Source organism: Ascidia mentula, chromosome 4 (assembly GCF_947561715.1).
Source record: "Ascidia mentula chromosome 4, kaAscMent1.1, whole genome shotgun sequence".
Taxonomy (NCBI): domain Eukaryota; kingdom Metazoa; phylum Chordata; class Ascidiacea; order Phlebobranchia; family Ascidiidae; genus Ascidia; species Ascidia mentula.
In genome coordinates this window covers 10,146,899-10,167,458 of record NC_138569.1, presented here as the reverse complement: position 1 = coordinate 10,167,458, position 20,560 = coordinate 10,146,899, and the positions used below count along the sequence as shown (strand labels likewise).

Below are 20,560 nucleotides of genomic sequence, written 5' to 3'. Positions count from 1 at the left end.
CCAGCTGAAATCAACTGTGTTAAGCTAACAAATATTTAAAGACGAGCGATTTCTTTTTGACTGAGTGTTTGGGGCAGGAGAAAAAAAATGCTGTACTAGGTTTATACACGTGCATGGTCGACTGTAACTTCAGACTACAATGCACCTGCAAATATACAAGATAAGAGATTATAAGGGAAGCGAAATCAAATTTCCCCTAAACTGAAGATTGCTTTATTGGTGTTGCAGTTAGTTGTGAATTTTATTGTATTTAAATTTTAATTCAAAATAAAAGTCATTGTTTACTTTAACAAGTGCCTTCCAGGAGGACCTTAAGATGGAAACCAAGCGACACGTTGAAATGGGAAATGAGAAGCCTATAGAGTTGGAATCTGAACAGGCGAGGCGTCGTATGCAAAAGCACAGAGCTTCAATAAGTGTTGGATCCGAACCTGGTGACAAGTTGGCCCAGACCAAGTATAATTCCCATTGTTGCCGATCCAGACCTATCGCAGACTTTCCCCACGTAAGTTTTAATAAATTTAAACAAATTCGGTCCTGACTTTTTTTGCAATTAAAAACACGATAAAATCGTTTATTTTTGTAACAATATATGTGAAATAATTGGGTGAAATAAATTTGATTTTAGGGAATCTGTAAACAACTTGCATAAACCCGAGCGAATGAGCGTAGTGGAAATTGAAGAGGCGGAAACGCAGTCTTCAGAACCTCAACATACGATGCACACAAAACCTTCAAACGAATTCTATTTGAATAAGGTATTAGAGTGGTGTTAAATTTGAATTACACTTAATCAAGCCTAGCTGAAACTGTGTTATGTCACCACATACTCCAAAAAAACTACCTGGATCAACACTCTCTGCAAAAGTGGACATTTTAATTGAGCAAGTGCAGCAGAACAAAAATCACGTAACTGACAAACTTAACTCAGCATTGGCAGATTTACAAGCAATCAAAGAAAGTCAAAATTTCATGTCACAAAAATTTGATACTCTGGAAAAAAAACTGAATCAAACTGAAGAAGAACTAAAAACAGTCAAAAAAGAAAACTTGGAACTGAAGGAAAATGTCAAACGATTAAGAATTGGAATGGCTGCCTGTTCTGATGAAGTCAATGCATTGGAACAGTATGGGAGGCGAGATTGTCTGGAGTTTAAAGGCATTCCTCACACAAAGGAGGAATGCACAGATGAGATTGTTGTCTCCATTGCAAAAAAAGTGGGAGTGATTATCAACAAAAGTGACATCAGCATATCCCACAGACTGCAAATGCATAAGCACAATACTCAGCAACCGCCAACTATAATAGCAAAGTTTTTGTCAAGAAAAACTCGAGATAGTCTGTTTCAGAATCGGGCAAAGCTACGAAAAATAAACATGGAAAATATGGTCAACAAAATCTTTATCAATGAAAGCTTAACAAAAGTAAATAGAAAAATATTCAATACTTGCCTTGCATATAAAAGAAACCACGGATTCAAGTTTATTTGGACTAAAAATGGTACAACACTACTCAAAAAAGATGAAGGCACTCCGGCGTTGTGGATCAAAAATGAAGATGATCTACGGAAGTACAAAATACCAAGCATCCAATAAGGTACTGTAATGATGCAGTCAATTAGTGTAAAAATGATGATGTTCACCTGCAAAAACAATCATTGTGATATTTTGTCTGTCAGTGTATTTTTATTTTGTTTAATGTTTTACAACAGCTTTGCACAACACCATATTAACAAACACCTCCATGAACACAAACATGTGTAGCAAATATTATAGTATGCAAGAATTTGATGCTGCAACCAAACAACCACACCAACAAAATTTCGTTATGACTCATTTTAATGTAAGAAGTTTGCCTCATAATCTACCTATTCTAGAAGCCTTTGCTAATGCGTGCAGTGTACTACCTCATATAATTGGAATCTCCGAAACAAAACTTAAAAAAAACACAGCAACCAACATATCTTTAGATGGATATGACTTCCTTGGAGAAAACTCCCCAACACATGCTGGTGGTGTGGGCATATATGTTAAAAGACCACTGGTTTACCGTAGAAGCGACCAGTATAAAATTCATATACCTCGTTGCGAAAATTTGTGGATTGAAGTTGACCTGAAACAAAAAAACAAACAGAAATCAATGGTAATTGGAATAATCTACCGACACCCAGATCACAACATAACAATTTTCGCTTCACATTTAGAACACACTATCCATACTTTAAACAAAAAAAACAAAACCTTTTACATTCTTGGTGACTTCAACATCGACATTTCAAGAAAAACACCTCATGTACAAGAATACAAACTGATGATAGAGAGCCTGAACACCAAAATTATAATAGACAAAGCATCCCACACAGCCCCATCACAGAGACAATCCACTATAGACCATATCTACACAAACAATTTTTCAAATGCTATTACACCTGGTCTCATTACATTCAACATATCAGACCACTTGCCTATTTTTGCCATTATTCACAAGTCCGAACCCCAAATCATGGAATACCCTACACTTACTAGAAATTATTTCAAATTTGACACAGACAGTTTCCTACTTATGATTGAAAACAGAGCCGGCATTATTTGGAATGAATCAGATGTTCAGGATCAATTTGCAACCTTCATCCACATTTTTCAAAACACTGTAGAAGAGCATGCTCCATACACACTACAACACAGAAGGCGCAAGGCAAAGCCTTGGATCACCAAGGGTATCCTAAAATCTATAAAACATAAAAACAAACTTTATAGGAAACTCATTCAAAAAGGAAATCTCACACCCAACTTCAAATTATATTCCAATAAACTAAAATCAGTTATAAGAGCAGCCAAGCAAAATCACTACAAAAACTTATTTAATGTTAACAAGGCAAACCCAAAGCAAACCTGGAAACTTATTAACAAAATAACCACAAATAACGCCACAAAGAAAACACCCATATCACAAATTACCACACCCAATGGCACAGTTAAAGATCCAACGCACATTGCAAGTGAATTTAACAATTTTTTCACCAACATTGGGAAAAATATGGCACTACTTGTTCCTCCAACTCTCACAAAACCAATAGACTACCTCACAAACAGTCCATCAGCATCCTTCTTTTTCCACACTGTGGAAATAAACGAAATATTTAACACCATTGCACAATTAGACATAAATAAATCAACAGGCCCTCATGACATTCCCATTAAACTAGTTAAATTAGCAGCACCAGTTATTTCACCAATCCTTTGCCAATTGCTAAACCGCTGCATCCAAACAGCAACATATCCTAAATGCTTAAAAATATCTAAAGTGATACCACTATTTAAGGGAGGGGACTCTGAAAACTTAAGTAATTACAGACCAATATCATTAATACCAATCTTTGCCAAAATATTTGAAACAATTATACATAAAAGGATGATGGACTATTTACTAAAATTTGACCTACTCACCAAATTTCAAAATGGATTTAGACCTGGACATTCAACCGACTTAGCCATAGCACACATCTATGATCACATAGCCAATTTGTTAGACCACCAACAGAAAACATGCGCAATATTCCTTGACCTCCAAAAAGCGTTCGACACAGTCAATCATGACATCATACTACAAAAACTAGAATTTCATGGTTTTCGGGGTAAAATTATAACCTTCCTTAAGAGCTACCTAACAGGCCGACAGCAATATACAAAAATTGCCAATTCACACTCCAATGTTTCCAATGTGGTTTGCGGCGTACCTCAGGGATCGCCTTTAGGACCCCTCCTCTTCCTTATATACATCAATGACTTGCCTTGCGCCTCCACATTCCACACAACATTATTTGCAGATGACACATGTCTAATCATGTCACATAAAAACATAGAGGATTTGGAGAAATATACCAATATTGAAATTGACAAGGTCAATACATGGATGCAGTCCAACAAACTAACAGTTAATTGCCAGAAAACCAAGTTCATGCTCTTCTCCAGATGTAAAAAATTAAACAATAAGTCATTTCACCTGAAAATCAATGGCGTCACACTTGAACAAGTTGAAACAGCTAAATATCTTGGCATTGAGTTCGATAGCCAACTTTTATGGGGTCCGCACATCAGCATGCTCTGCAAAAAAATAGCCAAAACCATCGCTATCATGTACAAGCTCAAGCACCACTTAGGCCAAGACACACTTCGAATTGTGTATCATGCACTAGTACACTCTCACCTAAGATATGGTCTTCTAACATGGGGTTTTGCTAGTCCGTCACTGCTACATCCTCTAGTGGTTATGCAGAATCGGGCACTGCGCTTAGTTACCAATAGTCCTTTTCGCACCCACACCTGGCAACTACATTTAAACACCAAAATTCTGCCGATTCACTTAATGCATAATTTACAAATTGGAAGGTTCGTACACAAGTACAAAAATCAACGTTTGCCACCAGTTTTCAAAAATTATTTCACACCAGTTGCTAGAGTTCATGCCCACACAACCAGAAGTCATACCAACCTCAAATATTTTCTTCCACGTGCATCAACGGAATTGGGCAAAAAAAACTTAAATTACAAAGGCGTAGAAATTTGGAACAACATTCCTGAAAACATAAAAAAGTTCAGTTTGGTCGGATTCCACAAAGCACTGCACGCATTCCTCATCGAATCGCTTGACAAAAATCTAAACAACAACACGTGGGCGAGGTAAACACCCCCAGGAATGTTATAATTCAATCAGACACGACACCAATTAATCAAATAATTATCGCAAACCTGCCGCCAGCACGTGCCGCCATCACGTGCCTCAACATAAGTCCACACTCCACAGACGTGCCTAGATATATCTTCACACCGTCTAATGTGTTCTGCCAAGCTTATTAATGATAGATACGTAACACATCTTTTGTTATTGTTGTTTTGTTTTTTTTTCAAAAAAAACAAAAAAATATAAAACTAGTTGATATAAAAGGAAAAAAAAATGAAAAGTTTTTCTTCCAGTTGCCGATATGTGTTTGTCTTTTTGCAACGCCCGTACCTTCCATAGGGCCGGTCATATGACCAAGAATGGTTCCACCGGTCCTTCGTCACGTCACCAGTCGAAATGATTGCTGCAAGTTGTTGTGCGTATTCGATGACGTTTGCGAGAAATAAAATGAATTGAATTGAATTGAATTGGAAAGAAGTACTGAAACCATTCCATTTCAACGTGTTTTTGTCTCTGGAGAAAGCGAAGACTTTGCTTTTCCGGTATAAATGCGTTCTGTTGGATTTCTTTGTGACAAGAAGTTGCTGAAATGATTGATGGAAGTGGTTGCATGTATAAAGATATCCATTGAAATTTACTGGAACTACGCGACTCTTGCGTTAGCCTAATCCACGACTTAAAAACTAGACAGTACTACATGAGACTTGCGAGACAGAATTTCCCCAACGTTGTGGCCCAGTTTACTTCGAAAGCGACTCACTCTACATTTAGGCCTGCATCATATCCGGGTAATAATTGCAATTAAAAATGTACTGATCTTCTGGCATAAACGTACCTGATGAAGTCTCGCCGCATGGCAGACGAAACGTCGTAAAAATACAGTACGTTTATGCCAGAAGATCAGTACATTTTTAATTGCAATATGCCTGGCAGCAACAGGAATTTCATATTATTGTATGCTTGTGTTCATTGATACTACGTTCCACAACAAAAATTTTAGCATGATTGATCAAACAATCACGGAAATTCTATATAGCAACGTCTTCGAATGATAACATGCTGATGATGGAAGGCTGTTATAGTCAGAACGCTGTGGCTATTAAGCTTCGCACGTTTTGGATGTCGCAACCACATGTTTGGTTCCAACAAGCGGAAGCTCAGCTGACGGAACAAAATACTTTTAGGAAGTGTCAGCTCTCGAACAGAACACATCAAGTCGTTTGATTAATTTGTTGAACAACCGCCGCAAGAAGTACGCAGCAATTAAGGAGCGATTGCTGACTACTTTTACTTTAACACCATCGCAAAGATTTCAACACCTACTCCACATGTCAACTTTGGGTGACCGGCTGCCAACTGCCCTAATGGACGAAATGCTGGCGTTGCTTGGGAGTAAGGAACCTTGTTTTTTGTTCAAACAATTATTCGTGGAAAAGATGCCCACTGCCAAACAGGTCCGGCAAGCCTTTGTGGCTGCGAACGGCAACAGTATTCGGACGTACGGCTCACGTCTGATCTCGCTAAATTCGCCCGCTGGAAAGTTTAAATGGAATTTTGCTTTGGCGGATGTCTCCAGGCCACTGCTCGGCTCCTACTTTTTAAGAGCCCATTCTTTGTTAGTTGATCTTCAACGACCAAATTGATTTTCTCGGTCACAGAGTCAATGTGCATGGTGCGTGTCCGCTGCCTCACAAAGTGAAACCAACCAGCATTTTCCTCGTCCAACAACTATCAAGGGGCTCCAGGAATTCGCGGGTATGATAAATATCTATCACAGGTTCATACCAAACGCAGCACGCATCATGTCCCCAATCTATGAAGCGTTTTCGGGCAAAGCGACACAGCTCGTCTGGAACAATCGCCTGACTTCAGCATTTGAAAAAACGAAGGCAGCACTTGTGCGCGCGACGCTTTTACACTACCCTCTGCCCCAAGCGCCAAATGCTCTCACTACTGTCGCGTCACAAACATAATAATCTTTTTATCGTTGCTTCACCTGATTAACCAATGTATGTCTGGGGTGATAAAAAAGTAGGTCACTTGTAACATCTGATCAGAGCGTCGTCCAGTATGTTAGCACCAGAGGTTTCTACTGTTCGGTCAGTTTTATCGTTTTATCATTTTTAGCATCCAACTATGTTTTTTCTGTTTATTTTGTTTGTAGAACTGAAAATGCTTTAATAAAAAGCGAAACATGTTTTCTAAAACTAGAAGCGTGGACACAAAGTTGTTCTAGTAACATTTAAAATTAAAAATAGAAGCGTTGACACAGAGTCATTATAGTAATAAGATTATTTAAAATTAAAAGTTAGTTAAACACACTTCATCCAATGTGGATTGCAAAATATTTTTGAAGTAAGTTACTTTATGGTATTGCCAAATGACCCCCATAAATTCACTAGTGTTTGTATGAATAGTAAAGCTTCAACATGTAAGTGTCACCTAAAAGAACAAGATAAACTAGGTTTCAAACATTTAAATTAATTGTCGTGAGAAAGATTTGCTTTATATTTACTTATGACCTGTTCCCAAACCCGCTTTATTGATAAAAAAAATATGTTTACTGGATTACCACAGGATTTACCAAAAAGAGTCTTTCCAACCAAGTGATAATGAACTTGCAAATTTCTGCATGAAATCCGAGTGTACGTTACTATAATTTTCGTGGTCGCAAAGGTGTTACTTCAATAATTTTTACGTTAAGAAATGTATGTTTGTTAACACCAAAGACCAATAATTTTGAGGCAAAGTATCATGAAATGCATTTTCCTGTTTTTTTGCGGTGTCACTGCTTAGCCTATATTTCCGGATGCACATTTTGAAACGAGTATACTGTCATGTCTTTAAATTTTGCAATGTTTGTGTTAACTTTCTTTAAGTAAACATTACAATTGAAATTAAAAATGTACTGATCTTCTGGCATAAACGTACCTGATGAAGTCTCGCCGCATGGCAGACGAAACGTCGTAAAAATACAGTACGTTTATGCCAGAAGATCAGTACATTTTTAATTGCAATATGCCTGGCAGCAACAGGAATTTCATATTATTGTATGCTTGTGTTCATTGATACTACGTTCCACAACAAAAGTTTTAGCATGATTGATCAAACAATCACGGAAATTCTATTTAGCAACGTCTTCGAATGATAACATGCTGCATCCTTGCGATGATCATTGACGTTTCAAATGAAAATCTTCTGCAAAAATAACACAGAAAATTCTCATCCTCATTATGCATTCGTTGTTCACCAGAATTCTTCCATGCGAAGTCAAAAGCAGTGGTAAATTGGCTGCAATTGTACGGAGTTTTAAATCCATTTTTCTAACAGTAAAATAAAGAAACAATGTGTTTAGATCTTAATACGTAATTTCATTACCTTTTGCAGGGCATAACTTTGCAAACGCTCCTTTTGTCTGTATCCCCAGCCCCCCTATTCCCATCGCGGTGTTTGTTGGGGCAATCGTGTATGCATGGACATATGGTGTGATATACTAACTACCACAAACCTGACTACGGCGACAAAAACCCAGAAACTTTTATTTTTGACATATAAGCGGCCATTTCACACTTCTTCATCACATTTTGAAATTTTTGTAGTTCATTTCTGAAAACCGAAAACGTGGGGATAATGTAGCACCCAAGCCTTCGAAGCGCAGAGCTATGAAACGAATAATTTATGTGTACAAACATTTGTTAAATACGTCTTGGAATTTTATCGTATTTTGCCGATTTCCAAGTGCTCTTGTTGTTAAAACAGGACGTTTTTTGTCTCACGGCCCAGTAATTGTAAAAATACAGGCTAGCCGTCGTGTCATGCGAGCAGTATACAGTGAACTAAGCAATGTATAATAATTATAAGTTTAAAATGTTGCAATAAAAAGCAAAAATACCTGCATTAGAATTACATTAAAGTGCAGTATAATCGATCTGATGTGGCACAAATTTAAGCCAACCGCTGGTGGGCCGAGGTTTACCTATATGCCATGTTACATTACTGGCGTCACGCATGAAGTTATCTAGAATTATTATATCTTGTTCGGCCAAACAACATTCAGTACTGGCAGCAGAATATTACGCAACCTGCAGTTTTGTTGTGAGTAATTGGGTATTGTGAGTAATTAAAAAGTTCGATCCAAGGCTTACGAAATGCTGATTCAGAAACGTTACAGACGTCCAAATAAAAAAAGAGGTGACGCAGACCAAAGTAGAGATATGTTTGCAAGTTGCAAAACAATGTTTTTAAACATTCAAGTAAACTTTTGAAGAGTAAAATTCAATAGATGCACTTTCAAGATCAATAATTATTCATTAAATATTATTTATATTTATGGAAACATTTCGTTTAGCATCACTAATCTCTATTGTGAATAAATCGAAGTTCAGCATGAATAAGCAAGTGATACGCATTAGTAGTTACGTTTTAATATTAAATAAAATTGGCGCAAGAATGGTAATTATGATTAATCCGTATGTGAAGGAAGATACTTATACACAGGGACACAAAGTTTTCAGTAAACTTGATCCAACACATATGTTTATATGCAACATAGAAATCTTTGCGAATATTAACGCTATAATTTAGTATAGCATTTCAACTCAAATATATAACTAAAAATCTAGTGGCTGCTTTATTCACACATAATCGTTAATATTCACACAAATTTCTGTAGAGTGCGAACCTGTCGAATTTGTCGAGTAATCGAACTTCCAGTAAATAAACGTTGTGTAACATACGTCACAGAAACCAGAAGTAATGCCATGCTTACGCATAGCAAGGCGGGATCGCCCCACTGCGCAGGCCCTTTATATTTGGCGATCAAAGCTCTAATATTCTGATCATAAGGTTCACAGGCTTCGCAGCCAAGGCATTGCAGCCAAGCTGGATCAGCCTGGTTAGCCCAGGGTCGTGAGTTCAAACCTCACCGGGAGCTTGATTTTTCAGATCTCGATCCGACTTGTCGGAAAAAGTGGCTGATCCAGCTTGGCTGCAATGCCTTGGCTGCGAATCCTGTGAACCTTATGATCAGAATATTAGAGCTGTGATCGCCAAATATAAAGGGCCTGCGCAGTGGGGTGATCCCGCCTTGCTATGCGTAAGTATGGCATTACTTCTGCGTTGTCTGATTACGGTGGTGGAGATCCTCTACGCATGTGAAGGTCGCCTGACAAGTTGTGCGCTTGCGCACCAGTGTACCTTGGCCACAATATACCCCGTGAAGCCAGTGAGCTCCTGTAGCTCAGTTGGTAGAGCGTTGGGCCTGGTTAGCCCAGGGTCGTGAGTTCAAACCTCACCGGGAGCTTGATTTTTCAGATCTCGCTCCGACTGGTCGGGAAAAGTGGCTGATCCAGCTTGGCTGCAATGCCTTGGCTGCGAAGCCTGTGAACCTTATGATCACAGAAACCAGTGCTTGAATTGCGTAATGTTTTGCGTGCAGCTTTGCACATGTACTGCATAATCCCATAATGTGACCCAAATGATTTAACCATCGAATGTTCTCGAGTAAAGTGATTCATTTAACATCCTGTTTGCCACATAAAATGTTCTCCTATGCTTAGGTCACATCACATCTATGTTCTTGTATTATATTACTTCGAGCGGTTCGTGATATCACGTGCGATTTTTGACCAATCAGCTCTCAGTTTGGAGAGCTTTAAAAAGCCCAGTTTAGACCGGTAAATTCATTCTATTTGATTCCATTCGATTCTACTTGTTTCATCGTATTACTGTTACACTGCTATTATTACTGAGACTCTACAAGCTATTCGCCGGCTTGGGATTTATTCCCACAGCCTGATAATAAACTGTTTAATCGGGGTGAGGTAGGTAAAAACCTTAGAGGTGCCATCGGCATTAGAAAAAGGGAGAATGCAATAACGGATATGATGTCATCGCTTCTCCATCTATAAAACGTCTCCACTGAACTGGCTTCAAAGACTGCTAACTTTTGATTATTTTGGTCGCTGCCATTGGTTTGTCGCTTGCACAGCTATTTTGTTGCATATAGGTCGAAAGCCTCCTTGCAGTGTTTCGATTGTTGTTGCGCAACATATATCACGTCGTGAATATCGGGTTCATAAAAACATTACCTTGGATTGTGATTTGTCTGATGGTAAGTCTTTTTTGCGAATGGTTGGTATAACTTTAAAACTAACCGAAAGTTTTCTTTTAAGCCAAAGAAGAAAATACGATAATAAATTACATGTATATACTGCCGATGCAGCCAGGGAATATCTGGTAATGATTCGAACAATTCTTCTGCAATTTGTTGTGTTGGGATTATTTCAGGTTTGCTCTCCAGGTTCGTGTAATATTTAGGACACAAACAACAATAAACTCAAAAAATAATTTTCGTTTCAATACAATTGTCAACAAATAACGAAGCGTGCATTTATATTATAAATGTATAACTTTATTATGTTGACAAATGAGAGCTCACGTACTTTTCACTTTAAAACTTTGTCACATTTATGAGAAAAATTCACCAAACTGTAAGTTTTTAATACTTGCAGGTCGGGTAACTCGTTGCAGCGAATGTTGGTTGCTTCTGAAAAAAAAACACAACATGTTTATTGAGTAAATATTGACTTTCTTCTTCTAGTTCTATCTGGTTTATATCGACCTTTGCAAAATCGATGCGGCGAAAGAAACCGCACAGCAAACTTTGGTGTGACAAAACGTCTGACGTCAGCAGGTTGGTATGGTAACTGTAAAAACAATGAAAACTGCGAGTGGTTTATCGAAGCACCCAAAAATCAAATGATCTTGTTCCGAGTGGTTTCGTTTTCAACAGAAATATGGGACAAACTGCAGGTTATATGTAAACTTTTTAATCAAAATTGCTTTTGTTTTTTTCTTGTTGCATTTTTATCTGTCTTGTACTAATGATGAACTCCAAACAATAACAGGTTTACGACAAGGACGGGAAAACACGGTTGGACTATTATTATGGAATTCTGTCACCATTCGATTTCACATCACCGAACAATGTAGTTCGACTTACGTTTACTTCACGTTTTATTCGATCAAACCCAGGTTTCTCCATTGAATATAAAGCAGGTAAGACGACCAATGCTGCATATTTCGGATTTTATCACTAAACATGTTTTAGTGAAACAATAATTGTTTTCTTTTAGTTTTTTCTGGTTTGTATCCACCTTTGCAAAACCGATGCGGCGAAAGAAACCGCACAGCATACGTTGATGTGATGAAAAATCTGATGTCTCCCGGTTGGCCTGGTTATTACAAAAACAATGAAGATTGCGAGTGGTTTATCGAAGCACCCACAAATCACGTGATCTTGTTCAAAGTGGTTTCGTTTTCAACTGTTGATTTTGAGGATAAACTACAGGTTAGATTAAAAAAACGGAAAAAAATTATGTACTTTTGTAATTACTTTTATTATCATAGTTGCTTTTGATTTTTTTCTTGTTGCATTTTAATCTGTCGTGTACTAAAGATGAAATCAAAACAATAACAGGTTTACGACAAGGACAGACAAACGCGGTTGGATTATTTTTATGGAAAGCTGTCACCATTCAATTTCACATCACCCAACAATGTAGTTCGACTTAGATTTACTTCAGATATTTATGAAACATACCCAGGTTTTTCCATTGAATATAAAGCAGGTAGGAAGACCAATGTTGGTTGTTGCATAATTATTTACTAAAACACAGCATGTTTGAGTGAAATATTTCTTGTTTTCTTGCAGTTGCATCAGGTTTGCATCCACCTTTGCAAAACCGATGCGGTGATAGAAACCGCACAGCAAACGTTGATGTGACGAAAAATCTGACGTCTCCAGGTTGGCCTGGTAATTACAAAAACAATGAAGAATGCGAGTGGTTTATCGAAGCACCTACAAATCACGTGATCTTGTTCAAAGTGGTTTCGTTTTCAATTTATTACAGAAACGACAAACTGCAGGTTAGATGAAAAGAACCGGAAGAATTATTTAGTTTTGTAATCCCTTATATTATCATAGTTGCTTTCGTTTTTTTCTCGTTGCATTTTTATCTAACGTGTACTAAAGATGAACTCATAACAATAACAGGTTTACGACAAGGATGATGAAACGCGGTTGGATTTTTTTGATGGAAATTTGCCACCTGGTTTGAATTTTACATCACCCAACAATGTAGTTCGACTTACGTTTACTTCATATAGATTTAAAACAAACCCAGGTTTCTTAATTGAATATAAAGCAGGTAGGAATACCAATACTGCTTGTTTCATAAGTACTCACTAAGACAAAACATTACTAAGTGAAATATTAATTGATTTCTTCTAGTTTTAACCGGTTTGTATCCACCTTTGCAAAACCGTTGCGGCGAAAGAAACCGCACAGCAAACGTCGGTGTGATGCAACGTCTGACGTCACCTGGTTGGCCTGGTAACTTCAAATACAATGAATACTGCGAGTGGTTTGTCGAAGCTCCCACAAATCACGTGATCTTGTTCAAGTTTGTTTTGTTTGCAACACGTTTTTATGAGAATCAACTACAGGTTAGATGAAAAGAACCGGGAAAAACATGAAGTTTTGTTTTTACTTTTATTATGATTGTGTTATAGTTGTTTTTATCTGGGCCAATCCTAAACTAAACCACATAAGGTTTTTTTAACAAAGACTATTGCTTATGTTATTTTTACTTGTTACATTTTTATCCGTGGTTTATCAAATCTTAATTCCAATCAATAACAGGTTTACGACAAGGACGGGAATACGCGGTTGGATTATTATTATGGAAATCTCTCACCATTCTATTTCACATCACCAAACAATGTTTTTCGACTTACGTTTACTTCAGAGACTTATATAACAGGCCCAGGTTTCAACATTGAATATAAAGCAGGTTCGCGACCAATGTTAGTTGTTTCACATGTTATCACTAAAAGCCAACATGTTTACAAAGTGAAATATTTATTATTTTTTTGTAGTTTTGCCTGGTTTGTATCCACCTTTGCAAAACCGATGCGGCGAAAGAAACCGCACAGCATACTTTGATGTGACGAAACGTTTGACGTCACCGGGTTGGCTTGGTAACTATAAATACCACGAAGAATGCGAGTGGTTTATCGAAGCTCCCATAAACCACGTGATCTTGTTCGAAGTTATTTCGTTTTCAACCCACCCATGTTGCGATTATCTGAAGGTTAGATTTTTTTTAAATGTGGTGAAACGCGTACTTACCAGGACTATAACAAAACACGTCGAAGTCCTACATTGTTTTGATTAAAGAAAAATCACTTCTAATATTTTTTCTTGTTTTTGAGCTAATTAGTACAATCCTCTAGTTCCGATTTCATAGTCTATATTTGTATTTAGAATGCTCTATATGTTTTATGAAGAATGCGAATGGAAATAATCAATTTCATTGACAGATTTACAATGACAGTGGTCCATATCCAATTGTGAAGTTTTCAGGAAAATTGCCGCGTTTCAACTTTACGTCATTAAAACATGTTGCGCGATTGAGGTTTACATCTAGCCGCATGGGAACCCAAGAAGGCTTCATGCTTAGCTTCAAAGCTGGTTGGTGGACATCAGTTTCCAACCCTATTGTAAAACAAACCATTTCCTGTCAAATTCCAATCTCGGAATTTAAACTAGTTTCAGCACTTCCTGGTGTATACACAACACTTCAACCAGGTTGTAGTTGCGGAGAAAGAAACCACACAGCAAACGTCGGTGTGACGAAACGTCTGACCTCACCAGGTTGGCCTGGTAACTATAACTACAATGAAGACTGTGAGTGGTTTATCGAAGCTCCAACATATTACGTGATCTTGTTCGAGGTTGTTTCGTTTTCAACTGGTTGCTATAATGATCAACTGCAGGTTAGATTAAAATAGCCTTTTTTTGTGTGTACTTTTTTTATCATTGAACAGTTGTTTTAACGAGGCCTATCTTAAAGAGGAGCCTGTAGCGTTTTCAACAAAGAATTTTACGTATTTTGGTTTTCTTGTTTTTTTAACTGTCATGTACTAATGATGACCTCATAACAATAACAGGTTTACGACAAGGACGGGAAAACACGGTTGGATTATTATTGTGGAATTTTGCAACCATTTAATTTCACATCACCCAACAATGTAGTTCGACTTACATTTACTTCGCATAGTTATAGGGCACACCCAGGTTTCTCCATTGAATATAAAGCAGGTAGGAAGACCAATGTTGGTTGTAGCCGAATTTATCACTAAAACACAACATGATTACAAAGTGAAGTATTTATTGTTTTCTTGCAGTTGCATCAGGTTTGTATACACCTTTGCATCGATGCGGCGAAAGAAACCGCATAGCATACGTTGATGTAACGAAACATTTGACGTCACCAGGTTGGCCTGGTAAATATAAATATCTTGAAGATTGCGAGTGGTTTATCGAAGCACCAACAAATCATGTGATCTTGTTCGAGGTTGTTTCGTTTTCAACTAAGTCTCGTGGTGACAAACTGCAGGTTAGATAAAAGTAACTGGAATATTTTTTTAGTTATGTGTTTACTTTTGTTGTCAGCAGTTGTTTTAATTATGTCCACCCTAAAGCACGTAACGTTTTCATCTAAGAGTGTTGCTTTGAATATTTTACCTACTGCATTTTTATCTTTTGTGTACTAAACATAAATTAAAAATAATAACAGGTTTACGACAAGGACTTAAAAACGCGGTTGGATTATTATCATGGAAATCTGCAACCTGGTTTCAATTTCACATCACCTAACAATGCAGTTCGACTTACGTTTACTTCATATAGATTTACTTCTTCCGTTGGAACAAACCCAGGTTTCTCCATTGGATACAAAGCAGGTAGGAATACGAATATTAGATGATGATGAAGTTAATATTTCTGAGGTATATTTGGTTGGGTTGCTACCACTGTAACTTGGTTTTGAGCTGTTTCATTTCTCTACGTGTTTTTGCAATATATACACTGCAGCATTAAATTGTGCAATAACGTCAAACCCTGAGTTCATAATGTAATCCTAAACAGTTTGCGTCAAGTTGTGGATGGTATTTAATGCCGTGCCCAAAATTTCTTGACCTTATATATGACATAATATGCTTTTGCAGTAAAATGTTGGACTGATTTCAAGTCAAATGAAAGTTTCATCAATACGACTTCTTCATGGGCTGGGGGGGTCCTGAACAGCACGGTTTCCTCCACTCTGTCGTATCGTGGATGCGAACCTGACGAGCTAAAATTATATTTGATTGCAAAAAACTTAAATGTAAGCAAGGTCGTGGCAAGTTTCTGTCCTAATGTTACTTTTAAAACTCCAAGCAACGATATGAGAGTGGACGTGGATAAAACGCCAAATGTAACAATACTGTCTTCGGAACTATTTGGCAGCAGTTTTCGCGAAATTGCCTTTTGTCGTTACAACGATGCAACGATAAGGAGTCAAGGAAATTCTGATGAAAGTGAGTTGTTTGATGCCCGTAAATAATATTTCGGACGAATGCACTGATGCCTATGTGTCAGTTGGCCTTCAGTAGGCCACATGTAAGCTTATTTGGCGCCATAGGCAAGTTTCAGTTTCTTTTACTGCCATTGAACCACTTACTGCTACCAAAAAAAAAGTTTAATACAACCATCATGCAGACAGCTCAGTTAGTTGATCTTTAATTCGGAAACATCAACTATCTGAGCTGTCGGCATAATCGCCGTGTTGAATTTACATATAAAGACATATCATGATCGACAGCACGCGAAGGTTACCTTGGTTCGCCAAATCGTTGTGTATTAAATTGCTATGGTAGATAACAATGTTTTAACGAACCAATTGGAAATGTCAACCTCGATGCGTAATCACCAGGCAAATTATGCGACCCATTATGGTCCGCCCTATTGGTGGTTGCCTAGTTCGCAAAATGCACGAATAAGATATTGACATTTTTCTTACATTATAGATTGCCTACATCTCCCAAATCTCACGATTGTTCAACCAGCAAACCAGAAAAACTGGTTTTACAAAAACCAGGCGACTGCCGGATTGAACAATGAATCGTGTTGGAAAGGTGACTTTAATATATTTGGGATTGCCGAATATTTGATAATTAGCATTTTCTTTTAATTAATGGGGAATTTTACAGGTTTGTTTGTGGATATCAACTCATCCAACACAACTACGTTGATCGAGGGAAAAGCTCTGTTTTATTGCAAGAAATTGAGCGATGACATGAATTCTGTTTATATAAGCGTGGGCAACCAAGTGTATTGGGGCAAAGAAGTATGTTTATGATTTAGATTAAACCTATGTTACTAACTTATGCACAAATGTGAACTGATTTCAGAACAAAGTTTAAATAAATTAAGTAAATTATACATTTCGTTTCAGTTCGCATTTGCGTTCATTCAAGTGACGGCTTCAGACCACGGTACCTTGGTGTCGTGTTACCAAAACTCCAAGGAACACAAACAATCGACATCAAGATATGTGAAACTTGACGTTCAATGTAAGGAAACTCGTCACCCTTGAACAGTATCAATCAAAAAAATCGCTTTCGCAACCAAGTATTGTGGGCAGAACTATTTTTAGGATATCACCATTGTTGTGTGGAGATTCTCTGGGTTGTTTCCAAATTACTCATTTTCGGTTTCGCATTTTTTTTATAGAAAGCTCGTTTCATAAATTGGGTTTGTTTTATCGTAACTTCCTCGCTTTGTGTTTGATTAATGTCTGGTGTTTATCATATTGATTATTGCTCCGTATCATGACCGTACAGAAAAAACGAACCCTGTTCAAAATACTGTTCAAAGTAATACTTGTCACGAAACTTGGTTTCGGGATCTTTTAAAATTCTTATCATTCCTTGCAGATCCGCCCATAATTCATGACAAAGTAATTCGAAAAAGTGTCACCTTGCACCAGGAAACATTTGTCAGCTTGGGATTCACATCGAATCCACCAACAGCAGGAAATGGTAAAGTGCAAGTTACCAAGCCAGGTTTGTTCGAAGCAAACATTTATGTATTTGTCCCATCACGAGACACTACTTTAATTTCAAAGCACGTTATAAAGGCCTATTTTTTTGTGGTAAAACACGCTGGAAAACTGAAAAGTTCCTCAGAACCATTGAACTTATTAGTATAGCCCAGTAACCAATTTTTTTTTGTCATCACTTATTTTGATGAGATTTCAGACAGCAGACAAGGCAATAATATGAGTCATTATTGGTTAAAAGTTAACTCATATAAAACAATTTTATAATTTTTAAACAAACTGTAACTGCCTCACAAATGTTGCACTCACACTATGTCAAATGCCACTTGTTAAGAAATCGATTTTATTACAGGAGGAACAACCACGAAAAACGTGGTGGTAACTTCGAACCTCACGTCCAATAAAATCATCTCCGGACCTCCGTTTAATGCTGCGCACACAATAGAGCTGACACTAAAATACGAATCACCAACTTTTGTAAACAATTCCCCTGACAAAAATAAATTACATTCTATACTTGTTATCATTCTACCAATAGTGTTGGTTGTGTGTGTTGTTATAATAGTAGCGGGTGTGATTGTTGGTGTTCGACGTCATCGCCTTGCAGCCTCCAGAAGAAGTAAGTATTTAACTTACGTATGATTGTAGTTTTAATCGCTGGGTTCGCTTCTGTTGCGCCTATTAGAAATCACCGGAGAATAAACAATTGAGCTTGGCGATTATATTTGCGAAATCTTATCTTGATATTTCGGTTTCTTGTCCACGTTCTATTGTTGTCGGTAGATATGACGGCATTTCCTCACCGATACCATATTGCTGCAAGCACTGTGCCAGGCTCCCTTTTTCCCAGCGTTTAAGTTGCTCATATCCACCCTCACAGCATGCAAGGATTGTAACTTGTTCGAATCGACGCGACTATGCAAAGAAAATACGCCACTTTCTTCCTCATTTCACGACCTATATGTTTTTGTGCAGTCGCGAAACCCGAAGGAACGGAGATGGTTGCAACAGTCGAGACCCCAAAAACACAACCCATGTAGTGAGGATTAAATCTTTGTAATCATGTTTCGCTTGTGTTCGAGTGATGACGTAACCCTTGTTGCAGCGTAAATGATCAACGTCGATTACCACCTGGACGAGAAGCCGAGTTCTCTGCTGTCGAAAGTGTTTATCTGAACCTCAGGGCTGGTCCTGCAGCTCTACCGGAGGACGAGGGACATTACGAAATAATAATCTGATATCAGTATATCGTTATCACGTGATCTCCTTGCCCTCAAATCAACCTGGCGTCACCGAACAATGTAAAAACGTGGATAGATGACATCGCAGAATGCAATCATTGTTTTAGTCACAAACATTTGCAGGTTCTGGAGTTGCAGAACCACTTAAAACTGCTTTAAAGCACTATTGACGTCACATATGACGCCATGCACTGTATTTCCTCGTATTGATTATTTTCAATTGATTCTGTTCATAGTCTTGTGTTTATTCTTACTGGTTGCTTTCCATGAAATGAAAAAAGTCAAAAACGCTACGAATGATTATTGTAAGAAATATCAAAATGCTTGCGTATGCGAAATAAACGTCACAGTTTCCAACTGTAGAAAAATCAACATTTTTGTTCTCTATTGATGGATTTGCTGCTGAATATATTTGAGCTAAAATTACATTTTGCTCCACTGACAATTCGGGAAGAGATAACATTAGCGGGAGAAAACATGTTCATTTATAAATATCAGAGATCACCTTACCCTAAAAAGAATGGGATTTTACTAATCCGAATACCTGCAACCCTTATTCGGTCGAATTCGAATTTTTAATGGCGTCATAAATTTGCATATCAGTCGATAAATACCACGCACCGTTTGTATATTCGCTGTAGCGAGAAATTCTATTCTATTGTCGTTATTTATGAGAAATAAGCCAAACCTGATATGGGTTCAAATACCAGTGCGGTAAAAAAAATATTTTAGTCACGGTCAGTATAAAATTTTATTTTATGTACTCATGAGGCAATAACGATGAGATGCATGGTAGTTCACAACAAGTTTAGTACATTACAGATCGATGTCGACTGCAAAGTGACCACAAAGTGGAATAAATAGTCTTGTTGTTCAGCCGACCAGAGAGTGGTCAATGTGCAACTACACAGACAGCAAGAAACTTTTCATATCGCTTTGCATTTGTGGAATACTTTTCAAAAGCTATTTAATTCTATTTGTAGATTAATAACCGTTTTCGATTCCATTTAAATCCCTGATTTGTTTATATGTTGCACACATACGGTAGGCCACTATACTGATCTCTATTAGTTACGATTAACGTTCAGCATGAATAACCATGTAATACGCATGAGTAGTTTCGATGTAATGTGAGAAAATCTGTAGTTGCAGGAAAACCTTAGATTGAAGATTTAAACGTCCCTGCTCCAATCCCGGGTAGAGGAATTTCCAAAAGTTTCAGGGTTCCTGGCTTTCCCGGTTTTGAAAGCTTAGCATTGGTAGTTCAGTGGTAGAATTCTCGCCTGCCACGCGGGAGGCTCGAGTTCGTTTCCCGGCCAATGCAAATTTGAAGTTTGTTTCGTTGGATTCAATGCTATTTTAAATATCGAGTATACATTCATTTTCATCCTGTTTGTCTTCTGCACCCATTGCGCCTTCCTTACTACTTCAAAGAGGGAACACGCGGTTGGAAAAACAGTTTCAAAGGAATTAATTTTATTTGAGAAAGGAGAACACTTCTCATAAAGAAACCTCTTCACATATATTCTCTGAATGCAATCTCAAATAGAAGATGGCTTTACGTGAGGCCGGTTAGCTCAGTTGGTTAGATTAGAGCGTTGTACTAATAACGCAAGGTTCGAGACCCGTAAAATTATATTGTGCAAGCGACTATGGATTTCAAACGTTTTGTTTGACAAACGATGCTGCAA

General features: G+C 37.6%; 1 protein-coding gene, 1 long non-coding RNA gene and 2 other non-coding genes across 12 annotated transcripts; 3 read left to right on the top strand and 1 right to left on the bottom strand.

Annotated features, from left to right (window-relative positions):
• Positions 1–856: 856 nt before the first annotated feature.
• Positions 857–4,848, bottom strand: LOC145897619 (uncharacterized). Of its 8 annotated transcripts, none has more exons than XR_014402389.1 (9): positions 4,493–4,846; positions 4,208–4,330; positions 4,004–4,104; positions 3,448–3,838; positions 2,993–3,119; positions 2,466–2,729; positions 2,242–2,397; positions 1,453–2,113; positions 857–1,263 (listed from the first exon to the last, which is right to left on the bottom strand). It is a non-coding gene; the product is annotated as an uncharacterized LOC145897619 (long non-coding RNA). The 8 variants fall into 8 exon arrangements; XR_014402386.1 differs by having other exon boundaries at positions 2,242–2,729; positions 3,448–3,613; positions 3,665–3,838; XR_014402385.1 differs by having other exon boundaries at positions 2,242–2,729; positions 3,448–3,604; positions 3,665–3,838; positions 4,493–4,845.
• Positions 4,849–9,909: 5,061 nt separating this feature from the next.
• Positions 9,910–9,983, top strand: Trnat-ggu (transfer RNA threonine (anticodon GGU)). The gene has a single exon. It is a non-coding gene; the product is annotated as a tRNA-Thr (tRNA).
• A 669-nt stretch (positions 9,984–10,652) lies between these two features.
• On the top strand, positions 10,653–19,120 carry LOC145897569 (cubilin-like). 2 transcript variants are annotated; one of them, XM_082985914.1, is made up of 24 exons: positions 10,653–10,793; positions 10,855–10,982; positions 11,283–11,494; positions 11,590–11,740; positions 11,818–12,032; positions 12,162–12,312; positions 12,396–12,610; positions 12,738–12,891; positions 12,975–13,189; positions 13,386–13,536; positions 13,622–13,836; positions 14,066–14,216; positions 14,295–14,521; positions 14,696–14,846; positions 14,933–15,144; positions 15,325–15,490; positions 15,755–16,105; positions 16,595–16,702; positions 16,778–16,914; positions 17,023–17,140; positions 17,504–17,632; positions 17,981–18,247; positions 18,604–18,667; positions 18,734–19,120. In XM_082985914.1, the coding sequence occupies exons 2-24, from the start codon at positions 10,922–10,924 to the stop codon at positions 18,864–18,866; spliced, it is 3,954 nt and encodes a 1,317-aa protein (XP_082842040.1). In that variant the 5' UTR covers positions 10,653–10,793; positions 10,855–10,921; the 3' UTR covers positions 18,867–19,120. The 2 variants fall into 2 exon arrangements, with proteins under 2 accessions (XP_082842040.1, XP_082842041.1); XM_082985915.1 differs by lacking the exon at positions 10,653–10,793 and having other exon boundaries at positions 10,959–10,982; positions 11,283–11,375.
• A 1,002-nt stretch (positions 19,121–20,122) lies between these two features.
• Trnag-gcc (transfer RNA glycine (anticodon GCC)) lies at positions 20,123–20,193 on the top strand. The gene has a single exon. It is a non-coding gene; the product is annotated as a tRNA-Gly (tRNA).
• The last annotated feature ends 367 nt before the right edge of the window (positions 20,194–20,560 follow it).

Coding starts and splice junctions, on each gene's coding strand:
- LOC145897569 (XM_082985914.1), top strand. CDS start 10,922: ATGATTCGAACAATTCTTCTGCAATTTGTTGTGTTGGGATTATTTCAG. Junction 13,190..13,385: donor TTTATGAGAATCAACTACAG/GTTAGATGAAAA, acceptor AATCAATAACAG/GTTTACGACAAGGACGGGAA. Junction 15,145..15,324: donor CTCGTGGTGACAAACTGCAG/GTTAGATAAAAG, acceptor AAATAATAACAG/GTTTACGACAAGGACTTAAA.